General features: G+C 42.6%; 1 protein-coding gene and 1 long non-coding RNA gene across 7 annotated transcripts in view; one reads left to right on the forward strand and one right to left on the reverse strand.

The window, feature by feature from the left end:
* Positions 1-9,107, forward strand: part of LOC138066383 (uncharacterized) — a 48,976-nt gene extending 39,869 nt beyond the window's left edge. For both annotated transcript variants that reach the window (XR_011139811.1, XR_011139812.1), the window contains one exon: positions 2,007-9,107. This is a non-coding gene — a long non-coding RNA (uncharacterized lncRNA). The remainder of the gene's footprint in view (positions 1-2,006) is intronic.
* EPB41L4B (erythrocyte membrane protein band 4.1 like 4B) overlaps positions 1-13,269 on the reverse strand; it is a 183,031-nt gene that overhangs the window by 11,016 nt on the left and 158,746 nt on the right. Inside the window, exon 24 of one of the 5 annotated variants that reach the window (XM_068936195.1) lies at positions 5,329-5,442. The exons of the other annotated variants lie outside the window; for them this stretch is intronic. Coding sequence (XP_068792296.1) covers positions 5,440-5,442 — 3 coding nt within the window. The 3' untranslated portion in view covers positions 5,329-5,439. Of the gene's footprint in view, positions 1-5,328; positions 5,443-13,269 lie in introns of those variants that run through there. 5 annotated transcript variants of the gene reach the window in all.

Below are 13,269 nucleotides of genomic sequence, written 5' to 3' on the forward strand. Positions count from 1 at the left end.
GTGGCCAAAGCAACACTGGAAACTATGAGGTCAAATATAATTAAGTAAATGTATAGTGTTTATTTTGTAAACAAAACAGCAGAAACATATTTGCCTTCGAAAGACGCCAAGGGAAATTAACAGCCCTCTGTGGGTCAACTTGTGCAAACACAGGGAATTGATCTGGGAATTAACAGTCAGGCCTCTTACTCCCGAGAAGCAGGAATGGCAAAAATACCACTGAGCATGTCAATACCTTCTTAGCAGAACGGAGGTGGCTGCAGGTCAGTTACGTAGGTGCAAACGAACAAACAACTGTGCAAGGGAGCAATTCTTTTAAATCACAGATTGCTAGATAACTATATTAGAGAAATTTTCACACTTCTTTTATAGTCCTATATTCACGTCTGTTAGCAAAATGTGTATATACATATATATACGCCTATGCACACTATACTGCTAACTGAACCTACTCATTAGATCCAAGCAAGAGCTGCTAGCAAAATTTGTTACGTTACATCATACCCAGAGCCAAGTCCGTCAGTATAAAATATGCACAGCTATAACGTATCTTGCTTTTTCGAGAGGCACTCAATACCCAGGAGCCCAGGTTGCCCTTCTCAGGTTATGCAGGGTTTACAATATGATATTAGAGAATAAAATACGAGTGTGCCGTATTATAAACACACTCCTTTAGCCAAAGGCAAAGCAAACCTAGAGATGTGAAGCTGGGTGCTCATACCCAGCTTGAGCTTGATATGCTGCAGTCCAAATCCCTCTAATTTTGCAATTTGGTCTCATTAAGGAAACAAAGCAGAATTACTGAATGCAAAAAGGAGAAATGACGCAGAACGATATTCAAGAGCTCACTGAGGGCTGGGACCAGAGGCACATAAGGAAAGCCAGCCCCGATCACATGCTGAGGCACACGGCAATACTGAATACTCTCTCGCAAAATCAGCTACTGCACTCTGTGGATGTGTCTGAGGCCAGCCTATGTACCAAAGCGCAGCAAAAAGCAGTTAATCTGGCTTAGTTCTCAGCATGAATTCCTCTCTTTGGGAGTTGTTCTTATTTAATCTCAGGAAGAAGGCAATCCCAACAAATGAAAGGCTCTGTAGGTTCTAAACCACCAATATCCGTCATTTTAATGAAACTGAAAGCAGAAATTAAGGAACATAGGGAAAAAAAATGGAGAAAAACATAGGATTTAAGAGTGAGAAGCAGAAACAATTCCGTTTAGATTTCAGGGTTTATTCTTTCTGTTTCTCATCTTTTTTGCCTTCTGAGCAGAGGCTGGCATTGCTCAAAAGGCAGACACAGGTTATTGGTTTGCCTTGCCAGGGCCTTGCTGCAAACACCGCTGTTGGCTCCCACACGCAGAGCAGGGGGATAACACTACTGCTGTCTCCTCAGTCTTGGCCAGAGGCCCTTATTTATTAATAGTTCAGTTCTTTTGACTAGAAAGTAGGTACAATGGGTTCATCGATGCAATAGCACAAAAATCTATATACTTGAGAATGCTTTTCAGACTGAAGACACGTAGGATGAAGACAGTAACGTGGAAAGCAGCAGTTAAGCAACTGGCTTATGAGAAACTGCATTTGGAAGTCTGAACAGCCTTGTTACCCACAAAAATTACTTTGACCTCTCTGTTCTGCACATCCATCAATCCGGCAGCATGCTGACCATGGTAGCAGTTGCGAGCACCTGGGAGGAGGAGAAACCCCCCTGCACATTCCTGCTACACCACACAAGAAAATCAGCATCATGTGTGAGACTTTTTCTGACCCTCATCTTGGGGTTGAATTTATTACTTGGAGTCAAAACTCTCAGAGTAGCTCAGAGAGTAAAACAGCTCCCTGGGCAGAACAGGATGCTAGGCCTTGATGTTGCACCTTCCCCATGCAATGCAGTGCCTCTCTCCATGCCATAGAGAAAGGCCATACCATACCTCTCAAACTTTGCCTCACTCATGCAGCAAAAAACAGTCCCTAAACTTTTCCTGGTTGTTGTCTCTGTTGCAGCAGTGTGTGCTGAAAGATGCCACCTGGAGACTGAGAAAGGAAGAAGAGCAAAGCCATCTCCATTGCCTCCTGGAAAGCTACTGCTCCTCCAACCTTGAAGACCTTCAACAGGTTCCAGGCTTCACGTGAGATTAAGAGTATGAGGGGATGAGGATGGGGGAAGAGGAAGCAGGCAGCTCTGCACGCAGGACAGCAACAAGAGGACAGAGCTAGGCTCTAGCTAACAGCATAAATAGGCTCTAAAGTATGAAATGTAATTTTAAGGACAGTTGCTCTCTTTGCAGGAGAGAAAACAGTCTTATAGTCTAGGCCACAACCGTAAAACATCCTCTAAAGCAGGTCCCATAGGTAGCTGTCACATTGCAGCAGCATGGCAAAAGGGGAGTGAGGGCAGTCCAGCCACTCGTCTCGCATGCCGACAGCTTCATTTGCAACCCCACATGCCTCTTGCTTGAAAGGTCAGCGTGCATTACCATAGCAAAACTACCTATATCCTCATCTGGAATATTCAGCTTTGCAAGCTGAGAATTTACTACACTTGAAAGAACAGTTGGCTCTTAAAACATAAAAACAAAAGGGAAAGAAATCAAACTGATCAGCACAGTCGCAGGAGAAGTCTAGTGGTCTAGTGATCTTTAAGGAGAATAATCACATAATCTGAAAACTTTCCATATAGCAAAATAGTCACATTGTGTTTGTGGAAAATGAGTGAACTGTTACTCCCCTGTGGATAATTTTCTGCTAGTATGCAGAGATTCTTGTTGCATTATTAGCTGTCTCTTGGGGGTAACATATTTTGGAGGCATCTTTGCCACAACTGGAAAGAATTAACAGCACTAATTTTCCTCACTATTTATACTGCAAGGAAGAATGAAGAAGGGTGAAGGGAAAAAAAAGGGGCGACAGAAGTCTTCCTTTTTACTTTGTGTTTGTGCAAAAAGTTCTTCTGAATATAATTTAAGATCTCAGCAAAAAGGATTTTACTTTCTTGACACACCTTTTAGATGGGTTAGATGAAAACAGCTGTAACGTTCTCATAAAGTAGGAGTGGGGGGAAGCCAAAAATGAGTATTCCCACCTGAAATGAAAGCAGCAGGAGACTTGTGGAAAATGAGTCAACAGCTGGAATGTGCTAACTGGGATGAAATTAGCTATTTTTGGTATTTCTATTAGAAGGGAATATTAAAAACGTCCTTGCTGTGACAAAAATGCCACTTTTGGAACAACAGGCTTATTTCAGATACGTTTGCCTACACTTAAAAGTATAGGCAAAAACTGGGTATCCAGTATATCCACTGCCCTGTCACAATGTTCTTTATAACAGCTCTCGGTATACACATATAGCCAGAGGAATATTCTATGGTGCTTTATTTAAAAACATAAGCCTTAAGTTGAATATCACCACATCCACACGAGACAGAGACTTGTTTCTACCAGTCAAACTAGAAAAGATCAGCAGCTAAACTACTGGACTACATTGCGTTAGCAGTTCCCAGTCCTGATGTGGGGTATGACTTCATACGGATTATCCATTAGACCTGCTTTCCAAAACTAGCAATTGGCTTTTGTACTCCGCAATTGTTCATCAAAAGTCTTTGTTATCGTGCAGTTTCAGGGGATGGAAAATGTAAAAACTGAGAGTATCTGGTCTTTTCCACCATGCAATACTCCAACAGCCGGACAATTCTTTTGAGTGGAAGTGGTTCGTGGCTCCAGTGATAATTAGGTGAAGCCAATTCCAGTTCACTCCCTTCGTACGTGGCAAAAAAATGACGTGACAAGTAGGCATGCATAATCACTTTCTGCAAAACCAGACCAAACCAGTGTAGCGCAGCAAACTTGTAACAGGATGGAGAAGGAAATTAACAGTACTGGCAACTATTCTTGGCTGTCTCAGACTTGGAAAAGGCTGTGTGAACCGAATGCCCTGATGAACCAAACTCGGCGTGAACCCCATGTGCACTGCCTCCCAGGTTATCTTCTTTTCAAAGAATGCAGGATTCTTTCCGCTTGTTGAAACGGTATCAATACGTCAATGTCAGCAGACAGATTTAATTCGCACGCATTAAAGACAGTGGCAGTTTCGCAAAAACATACCATTGAAAACATCCTAAGGCACCAGCTGTGAAGTTCTTGGAGAAGATGGGTTTCTGTGCTAGCCGCCAAGCTGGGGAAGTACTGTTTGTGCAGAATTGCCCAGCCTGCTGCCGTTCACTGTGTGGAGATAACACAGTGAAATGTCCCTCCTAGATCTGTCTGGTCTTCAGGCCTCCCTTGCCCATCTCCCTAAAAACTGGCAGAAGATGGAGTTCAAGGAAACACTTAAAACAACACTCATTGACACCTAAAAACCAGTGTCAGTGAATCCAACTGTTTGACTCATCTGGCTTATCAGTTTGGCCCAGCTTCCCCACAGGAATAAGGGACTGCAGTACGACATTCCCCTTCCCACAGGAACCACATAACTCCTTTCGGCAAACCGAGAAAGCTCCATCTCGAGAGTCACGTTCAGTCCACAGAGGTGTCCACCAGTGTCCTTGCTAAGCAAAGCTCCCTTAGATGCCTCTCAGATGATGAGCTTGCTGTTGCTTTGTTCTCCTCAGTACTCCAGCCCTTCACCGGCCTTACTCCAGTCAAAGCCCATTTGCCTCAGAGCACACTCAGCAGCATACACCACTCTTCCGAGGTCTCACTTGTGTGATAGGATTGATATGTCTTATGCTGTCCTTAGCAATGGACTGCTATGTTCATCTTCGCCCTAAGGACTGTAGTTACGTAGCTAGCAAAGTGATTCCAGAGGCATTTGTGGGGGTAATAACATTGTCGCTAAGTCAGCACAGCATTTTTACAGCACATCAGAAAGGAACGCGTTTCCTGGCTCAGCTTTACAACATAACTTTGCCTTGAGACTGTTTTGGAGAAGACATTTCATTCTTCAAAAGAACATACAGTAGGGCCAATTCAGACGTGACAAAAGCAAGTCAGTGGCCATGCTCTCACAGTCTCCAGGACTGTCTTTCGCTGATGCTGTGAAGGTGAGCAAGTTTAAGCGGGATATAACCTCAGCAGGGGCTGTCAGCCCAGTCGCCATCTCCTCAAGAAGACGAGGCAAGGCAAAATGATGTCACAGTCCCAATGAGTTGGCTAAATACAGACTAAGGATTGTGGCATTTGCTGGGTCTTTGTTTAAAGCACATAAATGAAACAAATAAAAAGCAGCAGCTGTATTGGCTGGGTATGTTTTTCCTCAAATACTGTTGCAGAATAAATCAGCTGTATTGCTAGGACAGCTAATGCAAAGTTACCTTCTTTTTCCCTTTGTCTTTACCAATGAAATCAACAGCGTTCCTGGGCCAGGTGCCTAGACTGCATGCACAGCCAAGAAAATCAAGTGGCATCTTCTGCAGATGAAGGCTGTTGTCATTGCGGAAAGTCACTAAAGATGGACAACATGAAGAGGAGGAAATGAGTACTGTGATTCCTGACAGAGGAGACTGCCTCAGGTAAGCCATATATTCACAACTTGACTGCCAGCAAATGGCCAGCAAACCGTACATGCGCTTGGTGTCAGAAGAAAACTCACCACTAGCCACACCTGATTATTTCTAAGCATAGACACTGACTGCTTATCATCCAATAACTGGTAGTTCATCATGCTTTATTAATGCAGAGACTTCAAACCCAGGGACATTCGTACAAAGGCTGATGAATAACTGTGTAACAAATATGCACTTTTTCAACAGCACTGCGATCACATTCCTCTACTGGAAAGTTATGACAGACTGACGCAAACAGTGCACTGCCTGACCCTCGCCCAACACAAACAAATAGTTTGGCTTTCTACTGTACTCAGTCTCTGCTTGCGTAAAATCAAGAGCTGTCTGAAAGACCTTAAGTGTCCAGAAACTCAAACTAGACTTGGTCTCCTTGAATGTCAGGATAGCAGAAATACTTCACATTAATTTTCTGTCCCATTTTTCTGGGCTATTGAGCTTTGTCAGAATCCCCAGGAGTTTATACCATTCCCTGTTTGACAGGAGAAGAGTAGCACACGCAGATTCAAGTCAGCGGTGCTATAGAAAAAATGCTAAAATGACAAATCGGCACACTGCTTTTATATCCATTTCCAAAAGGACACCAGAATAAGTTCAACTTCAGCAAGTGACTAGCCCCAGTGACTATGGCAGCCTTAATCTGTGCATCTGCCTAAATGTGACCCATCGTGGACTCAGACCCGTGAATGTACGTATAGGAGTGCTGACTGCTGCACTGTGCGGTATCTTGCAACTCTCGCTACTCCAGAAACCTGCTCTGAATCAAACCTCTATATGACCATAATCTGACTTGACCAAAATAGGTCAGACTGTATTCATCACCCTTTCTAACAGGAATCCTGGAAACACAGGTCTGCTTCTTTAAATGCAGTGAACACAACCACTTGCTCCTCCCAGCGAGATCAACCCCATCAGAATCTAAAAGTCTGCAAGGAACATGGCTGTGTTTGGTTTAAGATGTGTGCATGAACAAATTCAGTCTTGTCTCTGCTCTATCTTTTGTGATATATGTAACATCTGAAAACCTACCTATTTGTAAGCTCGTGCCACCGGCTACGGAATCATTAAAAATGCCAGCAGAAGGGGCACTCTGTCTTGTCTGTAATTAAAAGCTCGGGGCAAGTGTCCAAACACAACAGCTCGTTAGGCATGCACATTTACAGATTCAAACACTTGCACGTTAATACTCTGCCCATTCGGTGCCACGAAGCCCATCAGATGCCTCTGTGTCTGTTGAGCCCCTCGTTAAAGCAACCAGGCATCAAAGTAAACGTATCGTTCATTTTCTCTGGGCTTCTCTCCATCCCTTCAGGAACAGATCGGGATGTTACCTTAACAGCCAGTCTCCCTGTCTGAGATACCATACTCAGGAACGTTTCGCAGCTAAAGAGATTAGTCTCAGCCAAGGGATAATCCCAATCGATTAGGGCTATTAGCACATCACTCACTCTCGCCCATCCTTAACTACAGCAAAAATTTCTCCTTTCAACTGAGAGGAAAAGTACAGCCCCAGAAAAAGCAGCGGTGTGAACGCCAGAAGGCTGCTTTTTCAGTTAGGCAGAGCTCTGCTTCCCCATAATTTGTTTATTGGGCAAAGGACTCAGGGGATCCATTATTAAAGACATCTCCAAAAGACACTGAAGATGATCATGCTGCAGTGAATGACAACAGAAAAGGGAAATGGGAGTGAGGCCAAACGATGACTGTCCTGTCCCTTGAGCTCTGTTTGCTGCACTTCTTCAGAGGAAGAAATACATTGCAAGTAAAACAGCTCCAGCAGCTGCTAGTCGTCACTCAGTAACTGCCAGCCCATGCCAACAGCAGGTGAGCCAAACTGAGAGCTGGGCATTTCCCGCAAGGCACTTTTCCAGCACCGCTGCCTCCAAGGCCTCTTCCCAGCACTACCCATTTTGCAATGGAGGAGGCCAAAGCACACCTTCCTCTGGCAAGCTCTGCTGATGTTATGAGCCCTGGAAAGATTAGAGTAGGCTCATTCAATTCAGAAAAACCTTGAAGCCACTCTACATTGCACAAGAAGCCCAAGTCAGCCCTGCCAGCCTCAGAGCTGGGGAACATAGAGGAGGTGTAAAGTGACAATTTTACCTCTCTTCCTAGGAGCCCAGGAAGAGCTGACAGTTAGGACCTGGACTACCCTATTTTCTTTCTTTTTTTTGTTTTCTCTCTTTTTTTTTTTTTCCTGGTAATCCTGTGCATCCTGCTTGAGGAACGTGCTCTCTGTGAACATTGGAACTCACTGCTCAATGCAGGAATGTGCTCACTTTAAACATAGTGTGTATGCAGAGAAAAGCCTTCATCCACACTAATTGCCCCTGTTCTCACTGACGGAGAAAGCACAGTTTCTCCAGCCCTTCTCACCAAGCCACTAGCAGCAAGAGAGGACAGATCTGCAGGGCAAAATGGCTGTAGAAGCACACACGTGCACAGGCTCTGCTGACCACCGACATTTTGAAGAGATCAAGTTTTGTCTGAAGTCTGGGCAGATCAGCCACTGATGCAAACACATGGACTCTGCCTGGATGTCAGCACCTGAGCTTCACGGTTACTGATTTTGAAAGTTTTCTCTGGTTACCGTATGAGGTGAGACTACCAAATGGTGCACAAATTCAGGTGGTCAGAAGCCCACCGTACGTGGCATGCAATTTCCCATCTCCAGCCTTGCCCAGAGGGTTCTCAGCAGAGCACGTGCGTTTGCCGTTGTAGGTGCTCCAGATGGCATGGGCGGCTCTCCTGTTACATGCCATCTTGCTAATATTCAGCCTGTTGCCAAAAGTGGTCAGGTGACCTTCCACAGACTCAGATCACTTGCAAGGCTCCAGCCAATTTTTTGGCAGAAGAGCAGTAAATGAACACTACCTTGCTAAACAAGTTTTGCAGAAGTTGGCTTCCCTGACCTCATTGGCTGTTCCTCCAAGTGGGGGTTTCAGTATTGGACTGTTGAATATGAGATGAATGTCATGCCATAAAACAAGCAATAAATCCCTCTACAGGAACAGTTTTGTGGGCAAGTTCCAGGGAATAATTCTAAGGAGTAAGAGTTGTTTTCTAATCAGCAGGCTTAAATTTGATGTACGGAACATCTACCCCGTATAAATTTTCTTCCCCAGCCAGAAACAGCTTAGCCTTTTGTTTCTCAGCAAGTGAAAAAAGGGGTAAGGAACAAAAAAGGAGTCCTCCTACTGCAAGCCAGTTTATCATGACAGTAGGTTAGCTGGAATTAAGCAGCTCTTGCGTTCTTCTCTTCACGATTAACTGATACTTTTCTGCTAAGATTTACAGTATGTGGGACATGGCACAGAAACCATGGAATTAGCACTGCACAAAAATGCTGAGATTTATGCAAACTTATATTTATCAGTTCTACTTATCAGTTATTTCTACTATTGCCATTCCTCAGAGTTGTAAGATGGCTGCACTAGATTCTGTACAAAAAATGAAGCAAAAGATCTTGCCTGATGTAAATCTCTTAAGCTAACGATGGAGTCTCCATGTTTCCTTTTTGCTTGCTAATAAATGTGCTACAACCATCTATATAGCTAATATTCCTGGGCAGGGAATTTTCCGGTTGTTGCAAATGACTGTAAAAGGCAGAGGACAAATCAGTAGATAGCCAGTGAAAGTCGTTGGTTGCTTAGGTACCATTGATGGTTCATCAGAAGAGACTGCTGCTGGGACTGCTCAGGAATTCTCCGCAGAAAATGCCGACTCATTCAAACTGACTGTGTTAGAAGAGAATCAATGCTGATTCAATTTTTTCCAAACTTAAGCAATAATTAAAAATGATTTCATCAGCATTATCTAAGAGGAGTTCCAGCGCCCACATTAGGAACAACATTTTGTTTGGAAACATGATTTCACTGAAGTGATTTTAAAAACATTAGTTGAAACTGAAGCACTTCACAACCACTAAAATGAAAACATTTCAAACTCACCTGATATTTATCTCTACCCTTCTTACCACTCTCTGATAATTTGATTCAGGATGTTTTCCAAAATACAGACTTTTGAAAGAGAACTTAGACAAATAGATTTTACTTTAATCAGGAGCAACAAAAAAAATCTTATTAGTGCCAATTATTCAATTGAGTGGCAAAGAAAAAAGTTTACTAATACTTGTTCTTTTTGCTGTTTTTACAAGCTGAGTCACCCAGCCAGTTAAAAAGCAGCTCGAAAAACAGATATTTTCATTTTCTGTTGGAGCTTGGAGGCATTCGATTCAAATTCTGCAGCAAAGCTAAGCAGTTAGCATCACACTTGCTATCACACTGGAAAAACGTGAATGAGAATTACACATATATCATTTCATTAGTGTGTTGGAAAGAAAATAGACACACAATAGTTATTCACTGGAGTCTAAATACAATCGTCACTAATTACAGTGAGAAAGAGAGATTATGAACCTCACAGCTGCTGAGACAAAAGGAATTATGTACTTCCCAGGCCAAAGGAGAGGTGGTTAACACACCTTTATCAAAAGGCTTAGAGATGTAATAGCTCCATCACTATGCTTGTCTCACTGAGAACAAACATAAAAAGATATACCTAGTTTCAACTAGGCATATCAGAAAATGAAGGTTTTTCTATTCGATGGATTATTGTACAGTGCAGAACGAGGAGATTCAGTCAGTTCATCTGAATTGTATGTCTAAAAAGCCCTGTCCATCTATTGTTCACTTTTATTCTTCTTTGGCAGATGCTACACCTGCTTACTGCTGGTAAGGCTATATGAAATATATTTACTTGAAAAGTAAAGCAACTATTTGAAATATAAAAATGATATTGAGCAAAAGCACGATTGATCATATCAAGAATTAGTTATAAAGATATGCAGGTTTTAAGAGATCTGCTAAAGATTCACCGTGTCAGCTTGCAGCAGGGGGTAGATGCCAGCCAATTTATTACAGGCTTTTGAAATTCGACCAACTACTTAATCTGTTAAGTCAAAGCTCAAATGCTCTTACTGGCCTAACCACCACTGAAATGGTAGCAACCTGTGTCACTTTAGGAGCACTTAGAAAAGCTCTGGATTGAACATGGTATCGCACTAACTACCCTACAAGGGAAGCCCACAGACAGGCTTTCACTGCCCTATCTACGGTGCTTGCACACTTCACAGTGTTTGGGAGCAGTCTCCCTAGGATCTGGCCTGTCAGTTGGGCTCAGGTCACTGTGATGGCTGATAACTCCATTCTAGACTCCCTGTCATAACTTGATCATTCTTTATTTTAAAACTAGTTCAACAATCACATTAGTCCCTTCTGGAAGACTGTTCTCAAACCTGTACCGCTCATGAGTGTCCCTTATCACTCTGCCAGTCCTCCAAAGACGCATGTTCTCCCTGTGGTTTCACAGGTGATTTGAGGCGAAGCTAAACCATTTCGTTTGTGGGTTAGTTTTCAGCTAGGTCAGTGACCTGATCCAGTTCCTAGCACAGCTACACTATGGAGGCTGGGAGAGGTGAAACCACCCAGTACCCATCTATGGAAAGACCCACCTGCACAGTCGTGACACCGCAACCTCCATCCTCCAGCTTCACAGGCCAGTCTTTGTAACCTCCTATCAAACTACCTCCCATATGGGCAAAACAACCATCATGTCACAGGCAACCCTATTGCCAATGTTGCTTATGGAGCACTGCTCTCCAAGCTGTTTTCCTGGCTCTATCTCCCTGAAGGTACACTGGTGGCAGAAGACCCAAGAAGCAGTAAATGTCCTTTCGGATGTGGTTCCCCCGAGTGGCAGGCCGGCTATGGAGTCCAGCTAAGGTTTTAAGTTCCAGCATCAGCTCTCCTATGGATACACCTTTGTCTATTTTGTAATTTCTACAGACGTGTGACAGGCACATGTAATGCCAGAGGATAGTTATAATGGCATCTTAAAATGTACAGAAATGACTAGAAATAATTGTATGCGGCAGTTGTTATCACCTCAGCAAGGAAAAGTTCATGCCTTTTAGATCCGAGCTACCTTCTGACATTCCACCCTTATCTTCATCTCAAGGTTTGTTAAAAGTTACCCTGTAGATCATTTAGCATTTAAAAGCAGTGAATTAAAAGCTACAGAGTAGGCACAAAGCAGCAGCACATATTTCCACTTAACACCTCTCTTTGGTACCTTCTCTTGCTCATGTACACATCCCATTCAATTTATCACAGTTTCCACTGTTGCAATTTCAGCAATGGATTTTGCCTTCTAGATCTTTTTAATTTCTTGCAGAATTCACAGTTAATTAGTTAAAAAAATAACGAAGCATTGAATCATCTGCAGTACATTTGCACAGTAAGTGTAAGATGTTACTGTGCTCAGCATACAGATAATGGGAAAATAAACATCCACTGAGCCAATGAATTAAATTACTTAATGTACAGACAAAATAAAAGTTTATCTAAATGCTTACAGTTCATATTTTAGCGTTCGCTTATTCTGCTTCTTCACTGACTCTGTGTGCCCTTTTATAACGGATGGATGGGACCAAATCCCCAAATAGCTGGGCAGCAATCAAAGCATTTTATATGTATTAGTGAATGTTAAACTAAGATCCAGTAGGCAGTCTCAGAGCTTGACTGCACTCCCAGACACTCGGTTATCAGAACGTCAGTAATTCAATAGACCCTGCTTACGAAACTGGCAGTCTACCTGTAAAGTCCCATGCTTGAACACGCAGAGCTATGTATTAGTTTCAAGTCCTGTCTTTAGTGCTTTATTTGGGCACACTATCAGAAGCAGCTCCTACAGAGTGTGAAAATCAAGCATCAAAATGCATTCACCCATTTTTTTGGCTAAGTACCATAGTTGTTTTAAAACGTGCTAAGTCCCCTCTCTAGTTAATAGCATGCTTTATCTAACCAAAACGATGACCAGATAATTTGCATTTGCTTGAATCAGGTTGCTTGTCTGACTGTGTGCTCCCAGTAGCCTTGTACTGCATATGGCACCGAGTACTTGCTTCCTACAGCCCCTCGGCTAAATACCTCATACTCAATGTTACCAAGTGAGCACTTTAGTGAACCCCTTAAAATTGTTGTTTCTATCTGGCTGAAGATGTAATGCCCTTTTTCTGCCAACAGAAAAAAAAGTCATCTGCAATATCAATATTTCAATTTTAAGTGTTCCTTGAGATCCTATGAGAGTTGAGTTATTACCTGTTGCTGTAGGTTTTTTGCATTAAGGTTGTTTGCTCTAGCAATAGCTGCTCTTTGCTGTTTCTTAGTTTTATATGGAGTAAAAGGGCATGAATATGAATTGGGAGTAAACACACATTTAACATGTTGCTTGCTGCTTTGGGTTCTTACCTGTACATAAAACCGCTGAGCTGCCCCAGAGAAACTGCTTAATTGCGCAAATTGTTTTGCTCTTAATTGGCCACTGCAAGCAAATTGCTCTACTTGTATGTGCAAATATTGTAATTGAGAGGCAGGCTAGGAAAACAGCATTTTTATTGCTTCAATTCCACCTTGTACTAAGAATCTTTTCTTTTTATGAAGACGTAAAAGTAGAAAGCTTCTAATTCAAAATGCATTACACAGCTTTCCTAAGTGTTTTGAGAAGACCTATTTTATCTGTTTTACCTTCAGTATGTAGTTCATCACAAGTAAAGCATTTATAAATTTGTCTCTGACTAAAATGTTTCGGAGACCTCTAGCCATGTGGCAATACTTCATCTATACTTCCAGCCAGTTATAGCAGGTATC

This window comes from Struthio camelus, chromosome 2 (genome assembly GCF_040807025.1).
Source record: "Struthio camelus isolate bStrCam1 chromosome 2, bStrCam1.hap1, whole genome shotgun sequence".
NCBI lineage: Eukaryota > Metazoa > Chordata > Aves > Struthioniformes > Struthionidae > Struthio > Struthio camelus.